The sequence below is a fragment of the Xiphias gladius genome, chromosome 1, assembly GCF_016859285.1.
Source record: "Xiphias gladius isolate SHS-SW01 ecotype Sanya breed wild chromosome 1, ASM1685928v1, whole genome shotgun sequence".
Taxonomy (NCBI): domain Eukaryota; kingdom Metazoa; phylum Chordata; class Actinopteri; order Istiophoriformes; family Xiphiidae; genus Xiphias; species Xiphias gladius.
The window spans coordinates 27,715,797-27,739,648 of record NC_053400.1 but is presented as its reverse complement, the minus strand read 5'-3'; the positions used below and the strand labels follow the sequence as shown (position 1 = coordinate 27,739,648).

Here is a 23,852-nt window from a genome sequence, read left to right as displayed (position 1 = left end):
GTTTGGTTGTATTGTTTGGGCTCTACTCTGTAGATTGCAGAGGAGCTTCTTCTGACTCTCCCCAACAGGCTGGTGGAGGACGAAGACGTGTAAATTAAGTTACTTCCTGATGCTCCTTTCATTATCAAGACATCAATCATAAACACCTGATTAGGTATCGTGTGTTCATGTCCATGCTCCTACAAAGAGACTGCATGGCACACTACAGACGGAAAAATGATCTTCTGAGTACAGTCAAACAGTATTTTATTTTACTCATGACTATGTTATGTTTATCAGCTATTAAAGGATGAAACTTTAATACATAACTGATAGTGTTATGTTTTTCTTCTTTCTTCAGAGAAGGTAAAGTTCAGATATCAGGGTTAATAATAATACTATGTGCTCATCTTATTAGCTCAGCTTTTGATAAATAACAAGAGCTAAAAAGAAGAAAACTTGTCGCCGTTTTTTAAAGTATTTATGGCTGAGAAACTTACACTGGGTTATCACAGTCTCTCTGGGCACTCTGGACACCAGCACCACATGTCCTCGAACAGGCCAACCACTCGCTCCACAATCCCCAGCCGCCACTGACACTCTCGGGTTGAAATCCAAATTCTACACACTCCCCACCGAAACACCACTGGTAAAAAGAAAACAAGAAAAACATCAAAGCTTCATCTTCTTGTTCTTACAAGAAGATGAAGAGGAAAGGAACGTGTTGTTGTCCTTTGTAGCCGTTGCCCATACCATTTTGTCAGAAATACGGACAGTAATACAGTAAGGGTCTGCACTCTGTGCATTCTGATACACTACATCACTCCAAAAATACAGATATAGATATATTTTTTCTTTGCACTTTCAATGAGAGCTGAGAAGTCACTGTTTACGTTTTATCAGGTCCATTTCATTGTCTTACTTTTTCTTATTTTACTTTTTCCTCTGCACATAGTGCTGCCGAGTAATTTCTTAAACTAAGGTTTTCCGACATTGTTGCGAAGTAGAGGCAGCCGACTTCACCTCAGCAGTCTACCTCTGTTAACATCATAAAACTCATGAATACACTTTAATGAAATAAAACATTAACTAAGTGCTATTACTTAATTATTATTATTAATATTATTATTATTATTATTATTATTATTAAAACTGTAAAGTAATTGATTTGCCAGAAAAAAAAAAAGTTTAAAGCAACATTACTTAAATCAAATGTGTTTCATAGTGGTCCGTGGCGTTACAGTGGTCACTCATTTCATTCTGCCGTGAGGTAAATGATGCCTTGCGGCATGAATGTGTGGGCAGAGTCATAATCTGCTGATGTTCCAAAGGTCTTTTACCAGCCATTTGTCCACATATTGTGTCCTGTGAAATTTCTAAAAGTAAATACTGCAAACGAGAAAGACTCCCATGAGCTGAATTCCTTCCCTTTAGTCATCAAACACTGACAGTTGTCAACAACAAAGTCGGCATTCTCAGCACACTCCCCACGTCCCGTTTCTTTCATGGTCATGACACGGGAGACGTACCTTGTCCTCGCCACAGCTGGTCCCATCCACGGCCCCATCCAGCTTTGAGTGGCAGGTGGTTCCCACAGTGCACCACAAAGTGCTACACACATTCTAGGGGAGCAAAGAGAGATTAATGTCTCACTTCCACAACCTGTTTGCCTTTCAATCATGTTGCTGTTTACTGTTCAGTCATTTATTTTCACAAGGTTTTCTAGGCACACAAGCAGAAATATTGTATGAAAACGTCCAATGCCTTTTTCCCACCCAAATATACAGTAAATGGGCTTAAGTTCTGCATTTGAACCTTAAATTAAATCAAAACATATTGAGTGATCTACTGTGTAACTGAAAGATTACTTTGTTTTTTTGTTTTTGTTTTTTTACATTTTGCGTTATAAATAAAAAATACTATATTTTCTCCTTTTTCTCCTCTGTCAACACAGGCTTTTTCCCCCGCACAGGTTGACGCACAGTGCTTATCTGACTAAATTATCTGGATTCATTAGTTCCACTGGAGATCAAGAAGAAAAAAAGATGTCATTAATATTGATGAAACATACCCCACAGCACCTCTTAGAAAACCATCACTGTATGAATGATCTCAGATGACTACCCTGGCGGTATATACTGAATTCTAATCCTTCATCACCATCCTGCTCTACGGTACAACAGTGCTGATTTTCAAAGACATTTCTGTACGTGTAAAACGTGCACTGAAAAAACCCCTCAAAATTCAAAAGCTGCACTTTAAATAAGCAGTTCAAAATTTTGAGAAATTTGAGCCTGAGTCACTGTCTGAGGGTAAAAACAAAATCTGCCTACCAGCACCTCTACACTTCACCAATTAACACCTCATATCTTGATTTTTTGATCTGTATGAAAACCAAAGTGTAAAAGCGACATGCTGCCGTCTTACGGGCAGGTATGTGACGGATTGTTGTCTTGGCCAGAGCCCGGCCACGAACTACCACGTAAACCCCCAGTCATTTGCTAAGCCAAATATCTCCTGGCTCTCCTCGTCTTGCTCCAGGGGAAAAAGTAAATAATCAATCGCTTTCCTAATACTTTCTGATTGAAATGTACATCCCATGCCATCCCTGCACTCTCCTCTCACGTTCAAGCTCGTGCATTTAACAACCTCTTGAACGACTTTTGAAAACCTGTCCACGAATTCATACAGCACATACTGACTGCGGTTTTTATCCTTTACGCAAAAGCTATGGTGGCGATGACAGCTCGATGCACCGTGACTCATAGTGCCTGAGAAACACATTTAGCAATTTCACAAATAAATTCGCAGCATAAACAAACGCAGCATCTGGATCTGTTTGGTTTAGCTGCGGTGCAGTGAGCTCTCAGGGCAACTGTACAAAGTAATATCAGCGCGCTGAAAATTTGAAAGAACCTTTAACAGACAACAGACTGATCTGTAATTGCGACAATAATGATTCAAAAGACCAATAAAGAGATGTTTATTTCCTGCAGTGGTAAAAATTGCGTGCGTCAAGACTGATAACACGTAAAAGTCAAATGTACTGTTTATCCAGGAGTTCCTGGCTGATTGGTTTAATAGTCTGGGCCCCATTCTCGCTGCTGTTGCTTGACATTTGTGATCAATGTGTGGAGAACATTTTTGCATTCCGGCCAAAATTGTCATACAATGCAAATGACTTCAGCATTTCCACTTTCAAATTCACCAAATAACAGTGATCTGTGAGCAATATTTAGCTGCTTTTCCAATTAATATGCCACTGCTAACACGAAGATAAACAATGGGGGAGACATACAGTACTGATTTTCAATGCAGAAATAAACTTCCAAAAGAAGTGGAAAGGCTGCATCTCATGAGAAAATAAACAAACCAATAGAGAAACCCTCCCAAATCCCAAACCAACCCATATATTGAGCAATCTATGTAATGCCTTCAGCCAAGGACACAAAACAATCAGATCTGCCCCTGACTTTGTCTCTCCAGTTTTGTTGAACTGCAGCCTTCCCCAGTGCCTACATCCAGAAGGCCAAACCACCAAGCTATTGTCAGTGTAACCTCATGTTTAGAGCTTTATGTGAAACCTAGCACGAGATCAGCAGGTGGATAGAGGGTCAGAATCCACAACTGTAGTCTTCGACTTTTGACAGTAAACAAGTATGCGCTGCCCGGACAGAGAAACACTTGTTTTACTTTTTGCTTAGTATCCAAAAACAATGCATTATTTGCTGGGTAGCATAATACCTTCAAAAGATTAGAAAAGGTCAGTTTGAAGGGTCTCAAGTTACTTTAATGCTGCAGTGTATCTGTTTATTAGAGATACAGATATAGATTAATAGTTCATGTTTTACAATGAATAAGTAAGGCTCTAATTGGGAGTTTTGAATGGCAGGTAGTTCACACAACTAAGGATAAAGACCACTGACCTCTGCAGCTGTGGCAACAGAGTTTCATAAGCTAATATATGAAACAACTAGTAACTACTGACCAGGCACACCTATAGACTAAATCTCTCACAGTGTCTTTGAGATTAAAATGTCTGACATTTTTTGGGATGGATGTCCACCCCTATCCCTTAGTTGAAAATGTCAAGAAATTATAAACTCTCAATAGAATGAACGAGGCAGAGTTTTTGCAACAAAGGAAAAGTGGAATCCAATTGAATGCAAAAGGAAACATTTTTTATTTGTTCAGTGAGCAAACAAATAAAACGTGCTTTAAGGGCAAAGGTGTTTCTTTCGCGTGCAATTCAATTCAATTCAATTTTATTTATATAGCACCAAATCATAACAGAGGTTATCTCAGGGCACTTTTCATGTAGAGCAGGTCTGGACAGTACTCCTAATGGTTATATTTACAGAGACCCAACAATCTAGTGGCTATCCACTTTTCCTTTGCAAATACCGTATATATGCTATTTTGGGTCTTTTGAATCCCCCTTTCCTGCGCACTTTTACGGTGAAACACCGGTATATATAAGCTGTTATTACTGATATAAGCGGATCATGGAGGTCATTTTAAATTCCTTTTGTGATGTTGAAGTCAAGTTTTTATCCATTTTGTATTTTTTTTTTTTAATTAATCTTCGATTTAAACTTAAAAAAAACAAATGAGATTATAAAAATAGATGGAAAGCGACATTCTACAGGCAAGACTGATGTTCCTTTGCAGATCAATAATATGTTGAATGAACGTATGGCTTTAGAATGAAGTGAGAGAGACAATGTTTTGACGAACAGGTCCCCATCTTATCTGTTATCTCGTGCTCTGCTAGTAGGCACATGATGACTCACATTTACTGTGTATGCACTTCCAGCAAACCGCAAATGAGACTGAAGTCGAGTAAAAGAAGGGCACGTCTGTCAATTGACTATTTAACGTCCCTCTGTTTCACAAAGGAGGAAGTCGGCTACGTGATGTAAACAATGAGGATTTTAAACTAGTTTTAAAAATATCTCTCCAAATATTTTACGAGGAAGGAAAGGTCCTCAGCATGCCGGTTAGGCCTCAAGAACACGTATCATACGCTTTGGTGAGAAACACTGAATGTTAACATAACTTATGTTTATTTACAAGAAAACACCGGGTGCCTTAAACCTGAGGCAGTTTATAATCGTGCCAAATGAAAAAGAAACTCTTCCAAACCACGTGAGTGGGAATTTGTGACCTGACCAGATTTGCTTGAATCTGTGGTTTTTCAAAACAGCAGGCTGACGGTGGTACAAATCTGTAGCATCGCACAGTTGCTTTTCTTTCCTGGGGATGCTTAAAAATCCTAGACATGTGGTAACAAATTGTATTTTTAGACACTATGTTGTTACTTTGAAAAATTACATGGCTGGTGGAAAAATGTATGTGTGTGGTCTCCGTCTGTCTAATCTTGTGCCACTCCTGTTGCTATGGCCTGATTTACTGTATATAAGTTATTTTTATATGCTCCAAGCCATAACACACAGCATTCTTACAAACCTTTAATGGCGCAAAGCTTTCAAGGCAGAGAGGATTTAATTAAATAGAGGACCGAATGTGGAATCTATGTGCTCAGACACATATAGCACAGAAAAGTCTCCCCTACAGGAGTCAGTCTCAGTCAAATCCTATGTCAAAAAAAACATCTGCATCGATTCAATACTTCAAAAGATGTTAAGTCTACAAGATTCTACAGTAGTGAGCTTCAATACTCAGACTGATTCAAGCCTCGTTAATCATCTGCTTGTTAATCTTTCCAGAATCTCAAACCACTCGGTGTAATTGCCTCATGCCTTGCGTGACCCATGCAGTCACTAGCATCCACACAATTTCCGCTCATGTCATGATTCTCGGACTGATGAATGCAGAGAGCATGAGCAGCAGTCTCAATGGTGAGACTGTGAAATGCTATCATCGTTGATAGACTTGCCCCTTCAAAGATCTAAGATTTAAAAATGGTCCCACTCAGCGGTTAAGGTATCATCTGAATCAACAGTCTTGTGAATTGCTAGAGGCAGAATAGCATAGAGTGCACTAATGTCAGCTCTACAACTGGTAAGTAATTATAAGATGACATACATTAGTAAGGAGTGACAAGCAGTTACTATTAAATGACACTGGGGAGAAAAAAAAAGAAAAGAAAAGGATCTGCTGGTCCCAGTCTGGAATTAAAACCTTTAGTACAATCACTGGGATCGTTATTGTAGGGGACTGAACACTGGAGACACAATTCACTGTCAAGCCGGTGTGTGCAAGTGCTGATAATGACCACTTGACTGATGACCAAAAAAATGGCCTAGAACTGAACATCAGTCCAAGACCAGACACTAACGGACAGAACTCTTGTGATGATTTATATATACAGTGGCTCCAGAAAGTGTTCAGACCCCTTGAATTTTTGCACACTTCACTGTGTTGTAGATTTAACCGTAAATGGGTCAAATGTACATTTGTGCCCATCAATCTACACTCATTGACCCACAGAGACAAGCTACCCCGTGTCATGATGCCGCCACCACCATGCTTCACCGTAGGGCTGGTCTTAGCCAGTTGATGAGCAGTGCCATGTGTTCGACACACATCGTGTTTGGAGTTCTAGACAATTCTCAAGAATATTTAAAGCAAACAGGATGCACCTGACCACAATTTGGAGGGCCACAGCAAAGGGGTCTGAATACTTTTGTAAATAAGAGATATCAGTTTTTGATTTTTAATTAATTGGCAAAAATGTCTAAAAACATGTTTTGATTTGTCATTATAGGTTATTGGGTTTAGACTGATGGGCAAAATTGGAAACTTTATCCATCCATTTAAAATAAAATCTACATCACAATAAAGTGTGCAAAAACTGAAGGGGTATTAATACGTATACAGTATATAGTTCATTGTTGTACGACCTGTATTCCAGCATTAGAGGGCAAAGTTTGAACCAGTACGGGATCAGGGAACAGTAAAGGAGGTTGTAGGGATAAAAAGAAAACGTGCTGTTATACAGCTTTAAGAGGGAGAAGGTTTACTCAGGTCAAATCAAAAGCAGACAGAAGTTGTAGCAGAGAGAAAAAGGCCGCAAAGTAAGACAGGACACAACAGAAAATAGTAAATGAGGACAAAAGTGAACAGTGGAGAAGAGGAGAATACAGGAGACCTGCATTCTTTCCATACATGGTTTAGTATGTATTTATTTTGGTGTGAGAGTCTTACGTCCATGTCATCACAGAGCTGGGAGCCAGATCCATACTGCAGCCGACACTGATGGGCAGCGCTGTACAGAACCCCAGGAAGCACTGAGTTCAGAGACAGCTTATCCTTTACCGGGGCATCATCAAGGCACCAGCCCCAGCCGCGACTGTGAGGAGGGGAAGGAGGGGGTGGATAGTTTTAAAACAAACAAACAAACAAACAAACAAACTACAATTTGGTGAGCACGGGTTATAGAGGTGTCTGCAGTATTTTCTACAAAATAAAAAGATTTTTCTACTCTCTTTGTTTCAACCATGAAAGTTTTTAAGAAGACTACATCAATTATTCTGATCACGTAGAGATGGGGAGGTCTTTCCCAGGAGTTATCCATTATCCCAAATGTAATGCACTTGAACTTTCTCGCAGACAGAACAAGGTTTCCTCGGAGTAAATAGCAGAAATGAATGCAACAAGAATCTTCATCAACAGGAAATCCAAGAAGCACTGACCATGTTGCCTTGCTGTATGACAACAAAATGATCTCAGGGAACTGCAGTGGACCAGCACATAAGAATCTTGTAAACTGCCATTTTAACATCAAATTAGCGCAGTAATCCTTGCGTTAAATATCCTTAAGTCTAGCTGCAATACTGCATATTCACTAGCAAACAATGTGTAAAAGTCAACTGAAATCTTAAAACAAAAATACAGAAGAGGTGATGAGCTTAAAGGTGGAGTTTTTGACCACCAGCAGTGGTGTGGAGTCCCTGTTTTGTTTGCACAACACTGCGTGCGGGTATGCACACGTTCAAGCGCATGGGCAATGCAATACACATTTCTGCCAATGGTTTTGCACTATCCCACTTACCGACAGGTAGCAGGCATCAATGTCAGGTCAGGAAAAGTTATTTACAGAGTACATTTAATAACTACACATGCTGAACAAAATGCTTAATAGAGAGATGAGGTTATTTGATTGATGATTACAGACTTAATTAAGAGGATATAAGTAAACGAATAAATGAATAGAATATCTGGATAAAATCACAAAAACACAACAGCATTGCACAGAGAACAAGTGAAAATAATCAAAAGAGTGTGGCCAGTCATGCCTTCACGGTGACTATTGAAAGGCTAAGGAAAAATGATGGGTCTTTAAGTGGGGAAGATAAAGAGATCAAGATCTAGCAAGTAAACATGATTATATCCATATCGATTATTAAAGTTTTCAAAAACTTATTTTTGAATTGTTTTATTAGGAAGAAAATGTATTTTACTCATTTGTTAGACCTTACAGATATACACAATGTAATTTGGCGAGTAATTTGAATGTAAACAGAAACTTTGTTTGAAAGAAAACTCTGATGAGCCAAAATGATTTTATTTTACAAAAAACTTACTAAACAAAGAAAGACTCCTTCACTACAATGGCCAGCTAATAGGAAACTAAGAAAACCATCCTCACAAATTCCACTGGCTTTCTAAATGGCAGGTCTATAACTACAGGTCATAAATTTGAACATGACAGGAATCGTGTAATTTGGCACAGTGTTCTGGCATAAATTGAACTGACGGGCTTGTTGGAGGTTCTCTAATCAAATAAAACTCTGGGAAGTCCATAATTGATAAACGATGATAAAGCCCCGCAGCCAACAGATACCTGGGTTTTGATACTATTCAGTTGATGCCTTATACCAAGAGAGACAGTTCGGTTTACGTCGCAGGTCAGTTCCATTACTCCTTTAAAATCCTTATGTAAAGTCAAACACAGTTATATATTCTGTGCATGGATTGTTTATTTGGAAGCAATTCTCAGGACCCCTTCTTCTCCCAAAACTTGCCAATCAGCACACAAAGAAATTAAGTCTGCGTGTCTTCAATTATCTGATTACCAATGCAAAGGCTGTATTCTGAATATGCTTTATCATACTGACTCACAGTGTTGTATTAACAGACTTGTCAGCTGTGGGGGGGAATATAATGACAGACTTCCTCCAGCGTAGCACAGAATTGTGATCGAAACTGATGACAAGAATCATCTTCAGAAAGAATGCTGCAATGTCGAGTAATTTCGCCTTCTTACTCATGCTTTCATCTCAAACGCATGTCATTTGGCAAATGCTCTTATTCGGATTGACACACACATTATTTAGCTTTCATTGCACTGTTAGAGATGAAGACGGATTCTCAGACACAGCAAGTGGGGCGGAAATATGTACACGAAATGAACTGTGCTGAAGTAACACAGTGCTCTAGAATAAGTTCCCTGTTTGTCACTGAGAGTAAGACATCATTTCCGTGCTACGGCAAATGCAGGACAATTTGTCAGACATCGTAGAGTCAATATGATTTTGAGTCAGCCGTGCTTAAATTCTGTAGATCAGACAGTGCAGATTTGACACTTACATGCACTCTGAGCAAAATGCTGCTTGCAACACTCAGTACATTTACATGCACACCAATATTCCATATTATTTATAACATGACAATATTCAGAATTTGATACGAGTTATGTAAATAGCATATTCAGTTTGGATATTCCGAATTTGGCCTTTTTCCTCATTTAGCTTCTTGCGATTAAGACATGTGGGATATGCCGATATCATTCGGGTTTTAGGAGCATTCTTTGGGAAATGTATACAGCGCATTCGGAATGTGCGTCTCATACACCGATCAACTAGACAACAGTTAGCAAGGCTTGGGGTAGAGATGCATGGCCAAAATAAAAAAAAGCCCACATTTCTAAACGGAAGGAGAAACACATCTATTTCTAGACATTATAAAAGACTTGGATATCAACAGTTTTTTGGATATGGGCATATATCGCAACACCGTCACAGAGGCGTTTTACGTTAATCAGAGTATGCGGAGGTGCATGTAAACGGGAATATTAGTGGAATAATCATTTTCATTAGCCATGTAAACAGCTTAGTAGGAATATAGTCTTTTTCAGCTTAAGGGCAAACACACAGATATTTTTTGCATGAAGATTGTAGTGACTGTAACCTTTGCCTTGAGGTATTTTGCTGCAGCTTTTCTCATCCACTATACTGAATATGTACACACCTTTTTTTAATGCCTGACTGAACATTAAAGACATGGGCAAGGTGAGATTTAAATCTTCAAGATAATAGCCCGTTGTTTTGATTTTATGCTGCATGTAGGTACTGCATCTCTACACAAAACCAAAAAAATTGTGTGACAAACTATGAGCATCATCAATTTTATAAATGGCAGTAATATTGCTTTGGTGTTTTACATCTTCAGCAAAAGCAATCATGTTCAATAAAAAGTACATTAAAAGTATCCATCTAATTAAAACATGCAGATTAAATGAAGTTACCTATGAAAATGGATTTGTTTAAAAGCAATTTCATTTTTCATTGACCTCGTTAAACCAGTGTTTTGACTGGCTAATATTCACTCTACTTTAAGCCCAGTTTTTGTTACTAAGTCCTGAGGGAAATATCTGGTTCCTTAGCTGCAAAGTTCAGCTCCGCTATGTTCACCAGCTGGTCTTCCAAGTGTGTCTGTCTGCTGTTTGCTGCTGGACATGTAGCGTTCAGTGGGTTTAATCACAGCTCTTTATTGAAAACAGCTGCCAGCTGCATCTGAAAACAACACTGATGAGAGCGGTGAGAGTGAACCAAAACATGACCTGAGAGATTCTAAAACGTTCTGCATAGAGCTGAGGGGAACTGCAGAGCTGGGTGATAATTCTTTGTGGGTTTGTCACCACAAGCGACCCCCTCTCACATCACAAAAAGGCATTTCATCCATTGCTAATATAAAAATGTGCTTAGAAAACCTCTAAGAGCAAGTATTGTATAAATAATACATGTTATGCAGTGAGGTACATAAGTAAAATGAAAATCCTTTGCACTCAATGACATCCTGAAGGCAGCTGCAGTAAAGGCCTGGCAAAGCATCTCAAGGGAGGAAACTCAGCATTTTAGTGATGTCCATGGGCTCCAGAATTAAGCCTCTCATTGAATGCAAAGGATTTCATCCAAGTATCAAAATGTTGGCTATGATGGTTATTCCAATTACTTTTGAGCCTCTGAAGATGAGGGACTATGTATAAAAATGGCTGTAATTCTTACACGGTCAATGCATTATTTTCGTCAAACCCCTTGAGTTAAGACTTCAAGTCCCCACTTCAATCACATCTTGATGGCCTCATTACAGATCCATTGTGATGGTGTACAGAGGCAAAATTACAATAAAAATTTCGTCACTGTCCAATTACGTATGTACCTATCTGTAAATGTTGATCACAACACAAGACTTGCCAATGACAAATTTTGCTCAAATTTACTCAAAGCCACTCAAGAGTATACAATAAATGCCATTACATTTTCACACTTTTTTTTTTTTTAACGCCAATATTTTTTGCTCTTTTGACCTCCAACATACATTTTGTAAATTTCTGTCCTGTCTATAGAAAAATGATTTACCCCACTGAGTTAACCTAAAGATGGATACATCAGGTTTAAAGATACGGAAGCTGATTGTTTAGCGTCTAACGACAAACTAAGTATTGTAGGATGACCTCACCGTGACTACCGAACAGTGGCAATTAAAATGTTCTCCATGAGTGACTCTGGACTGAAAAGCAGCTCAGAGGGCAAATTAGGTTCTACTGCAGCCTTTGTCAAAGCCGGCCTTCCTGGAAATGTTTATGCCAATTAACTACCTCTTTGTTGAATCCATATATCTCAAAATTAAACTTAATTCACTTTCATATGAACTGTAATCAAATACGCTAAGTTATGTGTGAAATATTTTGTCCATTGAATTCTCCTCTGGAGACTAAAGAGTGGCTCTGTCTATGAGTAGCCCATCTATGTGACAATATCTAAACCACACAGCTCAGTGTGACCTAACACCTACAGACCAAACCTCTGAGGCTGCGCGAGCAGTGGAGGCCTGCGGGACAACTAAAGCCGTATACAATAGAGGCCTTGTTCTGCAGCCAGTGGAAGAGATAAAACAGAAGAAAAATGGGGGGAAATACTGGCATTTAGGGGAATGAGATGGGAAGACAAATATCAGCCGTCAAGTTGCATGTAAAGAAAACGATTTATGCAAATTTAGAGGGTCTGGAGTGGGTAGATGGATGCAGAGGTCAAAAGACAGGATACTGAGGGAGAAAAAAGAGGACAAAAACAGCCGGGAGAGGGGTGGGTGGGAGGAAGGTATCATGATTTCATGATGTCCTTTCCTTTCAAAGTTTTATCTGGCCTCAGTCACTGAAAATGGGCTAGACTTCTTTATTCGTTTAAACATTATAAATGCTTTCGACCATAACGTAGGAGAGTCACTCTGGATATCAAACAGCCCGGTGTCTCGGTTTGCTCTGTTCTGTCAGCAGTTAACAGATTTTAAGAGTCATTTCCATTTTGTCAAAATATCCATTCAGTAAGTGACTCCAGTGGACTGATTAGCAGCAACAAACTTATACCTGTATCAGGAAATAAGACTAAGGGTCTACAGCCCCGCTAGCTGCTCCGGGAGGATCCAAATTGTACCCCACAGGAATTCAGCCCAGGCTCCTCACTGTGATAGCCTGTTAACTTCATCGCGAGATACTTATTCATACAGGAGACAACCAATCAAAAGAATACAAGTACCCTCTATTTAAGCCACTCTAGCAGTGTCGTTCTAGGGAGGGCAAAGTTGGCAGAAGGGGTGTATCCGTATCAAATGATCACTGTACGATTATTCCAATCAAAAATATCACAGTCAGTCATATTATCATGGTATGAATCAAACTTTCTTATTACCGAATGTCCAGATTTGTTCTTGAATTTCAATAAACCTAACGCATTCTGAAAAGCACGTTAAGTGCAACTTTTTAAACGCAAATTAAGGAATGACGGTAATAAAAACTTTTGGGAATAGTATTACCATCAGTGTTTTTCACTATGGTATACAGTAAAACTTATCATCACATACTTATTCAGCAGGACCGTCTGTCAGTAGCTCTGTCTGTCCATTCTGATATATCTCAGCATATTTAATGGACAGGCATAAAATTTTCAGGCATAAAAGGCATAAAATTCTAATGACGGTGGTATCTCTGCCCCCTTGTCTAGTTTCCCCACCGAGTAAATCTTTTCACTCGTCAAACATTTCAGTTCATGACAAAATACCTCAAAATCTAATCACCATATTTCATTAAGCCACAGCTCTACAATACTTTGAGCTCAATGCTAAAATAGCATGCTAACATGCTGAACTTGACAATTATAGTCCTACATAATATTGTCAGGCCAATTCCTTTTGTAGATGTAGATAAGTGTGTAGATAATGGTGCTTTTAAGCACTGAGACGTCACTCTCTGTCTCCTTTCTAATTTCCATTGCAAAGACACAAATACACTAACACACAAAACCGGTGGCCTTTGTGTTGCCACCTCCCACGGCTGTAAATATCGGCCCGCGGCCCCTTTTTTCCCCTGTGGAGTTAAGAAGCTACAATGCTGTCAAGTAGCTGAACACCCACCAAATGAATTCCAGATGCTTGGAGCTGAGAAACTGGGACAACTATAGTGAAATGTTTCAGACATTCAACACATGGCCTGTTGAAGCCAGACACACACACACACACGCACACACACCATGCTACTACAACATCAAAAAAATAAGAGTTAAAACATATGTGGCTGCTGCTCTATTCTGCTCTGAATTGTGGTTGATCACCAAATGCAGTACTTTTATTCATGGCCAGTCATGGACACAATATATTTTATTACATGACTAATAAAGCTTGATAAAGGCGAATGTCTCGGTAAATGAGACTGACGTTACAGCTTGTAAATGACAAACTTTCAGCCACTTTCAAAAAGCAAAAAAAGTGAAGCTGCCGCAGCTCTAAACAATGTTGCTCACAGCAGCTCAGTGTTGTTTGTAAGGGATGGTATTCGCACACAACACCAGTAATCCTACGGCAGGAACTGTGTATGTTACATGTACTGGACAAGTTGAACATGTTGCTGTGTCTGTCTTCAGGTCAGGGTATGGCTGAAATGTAACTGAGGTTAATGAAAACAATGCAGGCTCATGAACCGGCTACAACAATGATAATAATAATTAAACTAGGCTACGCACATGCCGAAAAAGAATGATTGTTGTACATACATCACTACTTATAGTTCAGATGTAATGTACAGCTCCATGTCACTTACATAAGAATTTATTTTATTTTTATCAGTTTATTTTACCGGGACAATGCATACTGATCAACAGAAACAAAAAACTGTAAATGAGCCAGGTTTAGGCTAAAAGGCTAATTTTCATCATAAGTCCATGACAAGAGGTTTCATAGGAAACTCAACAAACATAATGAAAGCACATCCTACTCCACATAATATGCAAAAAATAGGAGAGTGCACATCCATAAATAAAATGATCGATCCCAATTATTTCCACAAAGTTGGTAAAAAGAGAGCATTGGTATTGGATCTTTGCTTGGCATCAGCAGATACTCTGATCTGTATCAGGTGGGGAAAAAAAAAAGTCAGATTGGTGCACGCCTAGTGTCATTAATTACAAGTTTGGAAAATACACTTTGTCAGGTATTACCCCTGGCATATCTCCATCTTGTGCATGTGCAGGACAAGTCATTTTACTAACAAAGTCCGCTGTGACCTGAGACGACAGGTTTGTGCTTTTGAGGTCTCTACCGGGATGCTTCAAAAAGTGGTGGGCGCGTGAAACCTTTGAACTTGAACACAGAAACTCAGAGGCATACGTCAGGTAGCGGCGTAGTGAGACAGCATTTTTGACACTCACTCTAGAAAGCGGGTGATATACTGGCGACTGCAGCGTGACCACCTGGGCAGGGAGGTGCCATACAGGAGCTGTGGAGACATGACGAAAGGTCGTTTCCCAATGGGTTCACAGTCATTACCGTTGCCATCATGCTGAATCCCAAAGCTGTGACACAGAAGCACATGACACGGAGGGGGCAGTTAAAGTGAGTGGGCACAAAGCATAACACATACTTCAGGGTAAAGCAACAATGTGCCACATCAAACAAATACATGTGTCTGCCGGTGAACTGTACATGCGCAGATGCCAACAATTAACACTTTTCTATTTTGCAGTGGGTGAGGCAGTAATGAGCCACTAAGTCACTGCAACAACAACAACAACAAAAAAAATCTGTGAAAAGAAAGCAAGGTAAACAAACTGTTCTTAAACACAAAAAAGGGTAAAATCTGTTTCCTCAAAGGCTGTGGTGGCTTTACGGATGCATCATGTTCTGCGGAAGCTCAACAACCAGAATGACAACTGCAGGGAGAATTAAGAAGCTAATTCTGGGGCCTTCTGAGGCATTTTTCTGCTAATGGCTGCTAGATGCTGGTAAAAAGTAAGTGAAGTGAAAACCCTTCAACTTCTGTCTAGCACAGTGAATAATGCTTTTCATCATTATTTAAACTGTTTAAGAGAGAATTTGAAAAAAAAAATTAGTTTCATCATATAAATTCAGTTGTCACATGTTTCTTTGGCAATTTTTTAAATATTTTTGCAATTTTGTTTGAAAAAAAAAAATGGTTCTTTGCTTATGGATGTTTTTGAGTATCAAAAAAACTTTATCAATAAGGTAAAAGTTACAATTTAACCATAATATAAAATTAAGCTTATGCTAATAATAATTTTATGATGACGCACAATGTTTCTTAAGGTTCAATATTTGATTAAATAGAAGCTAAACGTTGCATTTTTTCACCGCATTTTAGCAAGGAAGAAGATAATGATGTGTTCTATTTGAACTGGGAAGTCGGAATTTCGAAGTTCCCAGTTGTAAATCTCAACTGGAATGCCCCATGAAGTCGGAATTCCAACTTGAAAAGTTGTAAGAACCTCACCAACAACAACCTCAAAATTCAAGATGGCTGCTCTGCACATAAACAGTAGTGAAAGCTGGAGTAATATACTGTTTATTATCACTTCTGTCTTATTTGTATCTCAGTAACTCAGTCGTACACACAGTACTGCCCAACTTCTATCCGTGGACATTTTGCGATGGTGTTTGTATGTGCAAAATATCGCATAATGCGTTGTTTTCAACTGATATGGCTAACAATGGCTAACCTGACCAGAACTGGTATGGCTATTGGTTTTCCGACTTTTTGTACTGGAACAAGATCGACTCGGGTGTGATGTCATTCTCAGCTCCAACTGCCGAGCTAAATGGAACGCAGCGTAAAATTAGGCCTCTCAATTTTAGCTAGCAACTGTTTGCTAAAATGACAGAGAGTGCTGGCATATTTTTATCAGCTGTAGGGACAAATGTGAATTCAGAAAAGATCAAAACTACAAATTGTAACCTAGATTTTTTCTGTTAATATTAAACTTGGATTTGTAATTTTATGTTCAGGCAAAGGCTGTTTCCCAGAGTTAAAAAAAAAAAAAAAAAAGCCTGTGAAGACTTGCTAGCAGCTAGTTAGCCTAGCCTTTGCGTCTGGATCATATTTCGCTTTTTGGACAAATGCTTAACCTCATCGGTTTAATGACATCAATGAAGAAATTAGCCCCTTTACAGTATTACCTATTGCAAGCAATATGTTTAAGCTTCTCACTGTGTAGAAGGGGGAGAAAAAAAAAAAAAGAAATCATTTTCACCATGTCTATCCTCTTAAAGTAAATCAGAAGAGATCTAAAACCTAAGCAGTGGATGAAACAAGAATCTAAGCTAAATGGGGTCTAATGATGGGAAAGGCTAGTGGTAAAAAACTGTATACACATTTTTTTCCTTTTTAAAAAACTACCTGTACCATTGCACTTCTGAATGCTGAAAACAAACTCCGTCTGCCAGCCCACTGTTGGAGCTTTTACTTCCGTGCAAGCCCTTCTTCCTTACAGGAATTGGTATTCACAATGGGCTCCGGTCAATCCAGGACTTATTCATGCATTCAACATAAAAATACCCTGCACATTTATCAAGGAGTAGCTGTCAACCCTGCATACCGTGGAGAAAAAAGGTTCTGTCCATAACTTATCAAAGACGAAGTGTTAAAGTGCTCCAGGCTCAGCTGCATGACAACAGTCAAGATGATCAAATACAATAACACTGTTAACCACACACTGTTTTCAGTTAGTCTGAGGAGAATGTGACTATAATTGTGAACTGCATTTTTTTTTTTTAACAGAAGACATAAATTAATGAAATTTAAATTTGAATGGCATCTTGTCTCTGTGCAGTATTAAATGCATATTTCCATTTACAAATAAGGTGTTCATCAGCTCTGGGTCTGCAAAACTAAACTAAATGCATATTTAAAAAAGTGTGTAAGACATGGTGTAACAGTGTATGTTGTTAAACGTACTTTCAAAAATCAGGGTGGTCTGTAAATCCAGGAAGCTACAATGCAACAGGCAGTTTGTAATAGCGTAGATGCAGGATTGTTTAGACAAAAGGAATCATTTTCCAGATTTGATTACATGTCGAAGGCTCTAAAAGCTTGTTTGCCACAGCAAACAATGTGGGTTAACACTGTTCTCAAAGAAAATTCAAATTGTTTGTATTATAATTAATATTAATCTGAAAAATGTGCTTTGTAAGGATTTTTTAGATAAAGTAGATCATTACAAACCAAGGCGTGTTGTCAGATTCAGATAGACAGAACCTTAATGCGATGGACAAGCAAGAATTCAGTTCCAAGTTATGATAAAACTAAACTGTGCAAAAGAGAAAGTTTAGTTTTGACCAATGATTTGTAACATGTTAGGGTTTTATTACAGTAAATGATGTTCTGCAAATACCACATTCCCTATTTGTCTGTTATGAAGTTACCCACAGAAAAGAAAAGAGGACCTAAATTACTTACGAGATAAGAATAAAATAGCTGCTTGTTGTAAGGAAATTTATTTCCACAGCTAGTACAGAGTGTACTGAAAATATCCCATCATCTTCTTTATTATCATAATAATAATACGGTAGGGGCCGCAGGGCTTTCTCTTACCAGGAGAGCTTTCTCTGGTATTATCTTCCTATCTAAAATTTGTGAGGCTAGCTCGGTTGACTCATTCAGAAGTAAACTCAAAACACATCTATTTGCATCAGCCTTCAACCTCATTTAGACTGTCCTAAGTACCAAACTATGGTTGTCCAGCTCACTGTATATTCAGTTATGTGCGCAAGGTTACGTATATTTCCTGTATGTTACACATTTTTGTATATGTGTGTTTTCTCATCTGTATCCAAATATGAGTTTTATTTAACCTCACTTTATATATATTTTAAATATTCTAAATATTTAGTTTTATATGTCATTTATCTCACTTTTTACATTTTTATATTTTGCTAATTTGGTTCATTATTGTTTATTTTATGTATAGCCCTTTCAGACATACTTTGTGGCATCGGGCTATAATAAACTGTGACATAGTAAAGTACAGACTTAATACAGAACAGTAGCAACCTAGCGTATGTCAGGCCAAGAAGTATTTCATGCTACATTATTTTGTGGAGTTACAGGTTACATTTTTTAAAATGGCCCCATCCACTGTGTTTTATTTCCTCACTACTCCTGATAGGATACTATATTGAAAGTATAGGGCTGGCTGCTCTGTTCTGCTCTTCATTAGATTTGGGGGCATTTTAATTCCAGCAACCTTGGCATTATGTTCGCCAAACACTCAAGTCCTCATCCTAAAAGCCTTTTCTCCTGTAACAATAAGAATGAAACATACTGTTTGAAAATACGAACAATAAAAGGGAAAATCTATTGCTTTTAAAATTAGAAGCCAGAATGAAATTACAATCTGATTTTACATTTTTCATTATCAAACGTTTTTTTGTTTTTTTTTACTAGGGCTAATTGGCTTTACACTGCAATACAAGATGCTGTATCTTCATTTCCATGTCTGCTACATGAATCATCAACTGGTGAGGATGTTGACTTTTTTCTTGGACATGTAGCTTTAGCCTCAGCCTTTTAGCGTGATATCATGTATGTAGCCATCACACATATATTAAAGCAACAGTAAATAAGGGGAGCAGGCCTTAACAGCCAGTCAGGTGTATTTAAGGTAGTTCATTTAAATGGTGATACCGAGTTTTTGATTTTGATTGTTTCTGATTATTTCACACTGTGAACATAACATCAGTATATTAAAATGTGTGTTTGTGTGTGTGCTGTTAACCTTACTTGTGTCCGAGCTCGTGTGCTACAGTGAAGGCCAACGGGAGGCCCGTGTCCTCACTAATGCTGCAACTGCGATGCGGCTGACACATCCCCGCCACATGGGACAGACCCAGAGTCTCACAAGGCATGTTGATGGCTGCACAGATGTCCTTCCTTTTGAAAAGTGGAGGTGGAGTGTTTGTCAGATACCAGTTGAAAGGGGGGTTAACATGAGAAGACAACACATTGAAGATTAGAATTATAAAATGAGGGAGAACCGATAAAAATGATGGGGGGTAAAAAAAAAAAAAAAGAAAAAAAAGAAAAAAGTAGGGAAGCGAGGTGTTGGGGGAAAAAAAATGAAGGAGGTTACTTCAAAAAAAATATCACATCTTCTGAAAACTGTGTCCATTCATTTGGCACATGCATTCTTATACCAGTCACCATTTGTTTGTTATAAATCTACTAAATTCCTGTTAAATAATAAATGAAACCATTTACACTAATGAGCCAAAACATTATGAGATGAAGAGAATAATGTTGATTATCTCGTAACAACGATGCAGGCCTGAAGTGAACAGTTGGTTCTTGTGATCAGCATGTTGGATGGGCGAAAAACGGGCGGGTGCGAAGACGTGAGCGACTCTGACGAGGGCCAAATTCAATTCAATTCAATTTTATTCATATAGCGCCAGGTCACAACAAATTGTCCCCCTACCATGCAAAAACGTTCAAGGTGATTTGTTGTCACTAATTCTATGTAAGATATCAACATCGGCTTGTTGGATTAGCTCATGATCTGTGAGCTAATCATGATCAAATAGCTAATCCAAATCATTAGCTCATGATCAATGGGTTAATCCTACAAGTCGTTGTTGACAGATGATGTATTCTAATGACTTTGGTGATCCTCTGTTAAAAGGTGATCCTCTGATAAAAAGTCAAACTCCCCCAATAGTCTCTCCATTTTTACACACCTGCCACTTTTGGGCCAACAAGCCACTATCAACCTTTGCCAAACCTCGGAACCCTTTCTGATGTGTCGATCCTTTCTCATTCATCCAGCATCCTTAACTTTGACATGACTTCCTATTGCAATTGCTCTTCTCCTGGTCTTCCATCTTTCTACTGTGACATTTGTGTTTTTCTCCCCGCTGTGTCTATACAGATGACTGCTCTCTATCAATCTCTTTCCGCTCCTCAAAAATAAGGTAAGAACAGTGTACACAGTATACGTACACTCACTCCAGCTTACTCACTTGACCTTTACACCCTTTACAACTGCTCAACACAGTTGTAAAGGGTGGTTATCTGCGTTACTGTAGCTTTTCTGTCAGCTCCAACCAGTCTGGCCATGCTCCTCTGACCTCTCTCTTCGACGAGGCGTTTCTGTCTGCAGAGCTGCTGCTACCTGGATGTTTTTTGATTGTGGAGTTTCAGAAATAGTCACACCAGCGCTTCTTGCACCAACAATCATGCCACGGTCAAAGTCACTGACTTGCCAATTTTTCCCCCGTTCAGACGTTCGATGTGAACATTAACCGAAGCTCCTGACCTGTATCTCCATGATTTTATGCACTGCACTGCTACCACAGGATTGGCTGATTGGATAACTGCATGGATAAGCAGGGGTACAGGTGTTACTAATAAAGTGCTAGGTGAGTGTATATGTCCATGGACATACCACAGACTTCTCATTTGGCCCTTTGCTTAACATAGGAGGAAGCTCACAAAGACTAGTTTGTTCTAAAAGGAAACGTTTGACATTTTAAGGGAAATTTGGGTTTTCGCAGCTTAAACAGTAAAATGACAAACACAAGATATGTTTAAAATTAAAAATGCATGATCTTATCATTCACTTTTTGGGGGATGATTTTATCTCTGAGCTATATCTTTTGGTTCTAGTTCTAAAGGCGTATTCACGTTACAGCAGAAAAACAAGGGTCTTGCACTGCTTGTTCTGCACTGGTGGGCGTTGTATTTACCAATCTGGAACTACAGGTGGCGCGGTATTAAATGGCGCCACCTTAGTAACATTGCTAACGTTGCTCGCAGTAGATTACCACATCTCAGGGACTCAAACTGTGTTTTTGTACCAAACCAGGTAGCTGCAGCTGCACGCTGACCAAGCGAACACCTTTTTTTGTCTGGTCTCGATACGAGGCCAACTCATCATTATACAGTTCGTCATCGTACTGTTCTGGAAATTCAGAAACACAAGTAATCAGTTTTTCGCCAATGTTTCAGTCCAAGCAGTGTTCACCAGCAAATGGCTGCATGCACAAAAGGTCAGCGCAGCTCGGCTCAAAGTTGAACAAATTTGAACTTTCAGAACACCCCCACACTATTCAGCGCAACGCAGACATCCATGCAGAGCCATTGTTCCACAAATGCAATAAAGGAGGAGGCGTGTGCAAAGGCTGTGTTTACATAAGCATTTCAGCCTGATTTTTCAGTTGTCCGTATCGAACACCGCTGACGGAACAGATACACTCCCATTTTAAAACAATCCACCGGTCGCTTTTCACTTGCACTATGTGCGTGTATAGTTGACCCAAACCGTATTTTTACGCTTCGAACATCTTCTGTTTATGCGTGTAAGTAAATGGATTGTGTGTTGGGTCCTGGCACCATGCGTACCCACATTTTGGCAGTGCTTAGAGTCTAACACACAATCACTGTAGTTATGTGCGTAAAACCGAAATAAGACTTGAAGAGTAAAAATACACTTCAGGCCTTGTTTACAGGTGTATAGCATGAGTAACATGCCAGGCTTTACGTGGTCTGTCTAGACAGCTGGACTGATTTAAATAGAAGTGTATCTGTCCTGTCTGACACCTGCTGTGAGACGGACGACTGAAAAACGCAGCTGAAACGCATCCTGTGTGTAGACGTTGCGTGAGCACTGCCAAATTGTGGGTGACCTACATTCAAACTGTGACTAAACGCACGAACGAGTATAACGGCTGGGTTATACTCAGGCAGAGAAAGAAGTTCAAACCGAACACACTCGCTCATCTCCGCACAGCTGGCCAATCTCAGAGTGGAGTTAATGTGTATGTCAGATCGTCGGTACAGATTATTACAGATACTGTTTCTCAGTTTTCCCAGATCTGTGGGTGAAAACCATGAAGGACAGTAGGGAAACGGCAGAGTCATACTACACTACTCAACTCTAATCCACTCTTGCATGTAGTTACTGCGACATACAGAAGATTTCTTCTGTGGAAGAAGAAAGCTGAAAGAAATAAAAAATAAATATCATTTTGTTTTTTTATTGCCCTTTGTACTGATTTTTTTTTTTTTAATGATACGAAGGATGAAAGTGAATGGATCGACTTGTCTGGAACGGCTGTTTGAAAAAGAACCTTCTGGATGATTACTTTTGTTGTTGATCATCTGGACTGAATTATCTGAATTGAGTCAGTTCAATTTTGTAAATCAAAACCTTCATTAACTGCATTGTTTATTCAGTAGATTTCAAAGCACGCTATTCATTGCAACCATCTAAATCGGTATATAAAATACCTGCTCTGGAATAACATGACAAAAACAAACGATAAATTGAATCTCTTGGAAGTTTTGATTTATGTGCGGTAGAGAGAAAGACAGCTTGGTAAATTGAGTTTTTATTTACCTGGTGAGAAGAACTGCTACATCGTGGTGCAGTGGGTGTTCGTCTCCTTTCATGTTGAGTTTCTTCTGCCACTTACAGAAGCTGTTCAAGCTGTTGTCTGCATGGTGTGTAATCTTTAAGTCATCCTGATAGCCACATTCGGGGAAGAAAACAAATCAAAAGTTTGCAGCTGGTGCACTTTAAGTGTACAAAATGGGAAGAGAAAAACACAGGTTCTATAGGTAGAAAATGAACTAAAATTATTCTTTAGGTTCAGCAAAATTGTACCATCATTGCTTTTAGCCTCTTAGTGGGCCCTAATGACACTGATTCAGCCAAAAGTAAGGTAATAGTATTATGCGCCACTGTGCTGTTGTGTTTGTGCCAATCTCGCATCAACCTTGTCAGCAGTATATTACTGAGACAGACGTTCATGATGGATCTCATTCACTATGGACTGGTCTCACTGAATCAGAATTCATGCCTTTCAAAATCTGACACTTGGATCTTGTCTTTCATCTGCTCTGCATTACGGCTGTCTCTTTTGATTTAAAATGAAAACTACTGTTGGAACATAGAGAATTATTAAAAGCATTTTTTGGGAAATGCCCTTATTTGCGTTCTTGTCGAGAGTTAGATGAGAAGATAGAAGCACGCTCATGTCTCTACGGTAAAAACTGTATGAAGCTACAGCCTGCGGGCAGTTAACTTAGCTTAGCATAGAGACTGGAAATACGGGGGAAACAGCTAGCCTGTCCAAAGGTAACAAAATGCACCGACCAGCACCTCTAAAGCTGGAGTGAAGGAAACTAAATGAAAGTTTTTGAAAATAAATGAACAAAACAACTTAAATTTGACTACACCATTTAGGATTAGGCTTTTTGGGTTATGTTTGAATTAATTCAAATGAATTACATTTTAATTTAAAATAAGTATTTTGAGCCCGATATTTTTGAGAGCCCTACAATGCAT

At 38.9% G+C, this 23,852-nt stretch overlaps 1 protein-coding gene across 2 annotated transcripts in view; it reads right to left on the bottom strand.

Moving 5' to 3' along the window:
- The window catches only part of LOC120795117 (A disintegrin and metalloproteinase with thrombospondin motifs 7), a 69,823-nt gene that overhangs the window by 29,131 nt on the left and 16,840 nt on the right, over positions 1-23,852 (bottom strand). The window contains exons 6-11 of one of the 2 annotated variants that reach the window (XM_040136677.1): positions 22,902-23,026; positions 19,289-19,438; positions 14,925-15,068; positions 7,150-7,294; positions 1,509-1,601; positions 480-625 (exon numbers count right to left, since the gene is read on the bottom strand). In XM_040136677.1, coding sequence (XP_039992611.1) covers positions 480-625; positions 1,509-1,601; positions 7,150-7,294; positions 14,925-15,068; positions 19,289-19,438; positions 22,902-23,026 — 803 coding nt within the window. Of the gene's footprint in view, positions 1-479; positions 626-1,508; positions 1,602-7,149; positions 7,295-14,924; positions 15,069-19,288; positions 19,439-20,523; positions 20,565-22,901; positions 23,027-23,852 lie in introns of those variants that run through there. The other variant, XM_040136685.1, reaches the window with a different exon arrangement.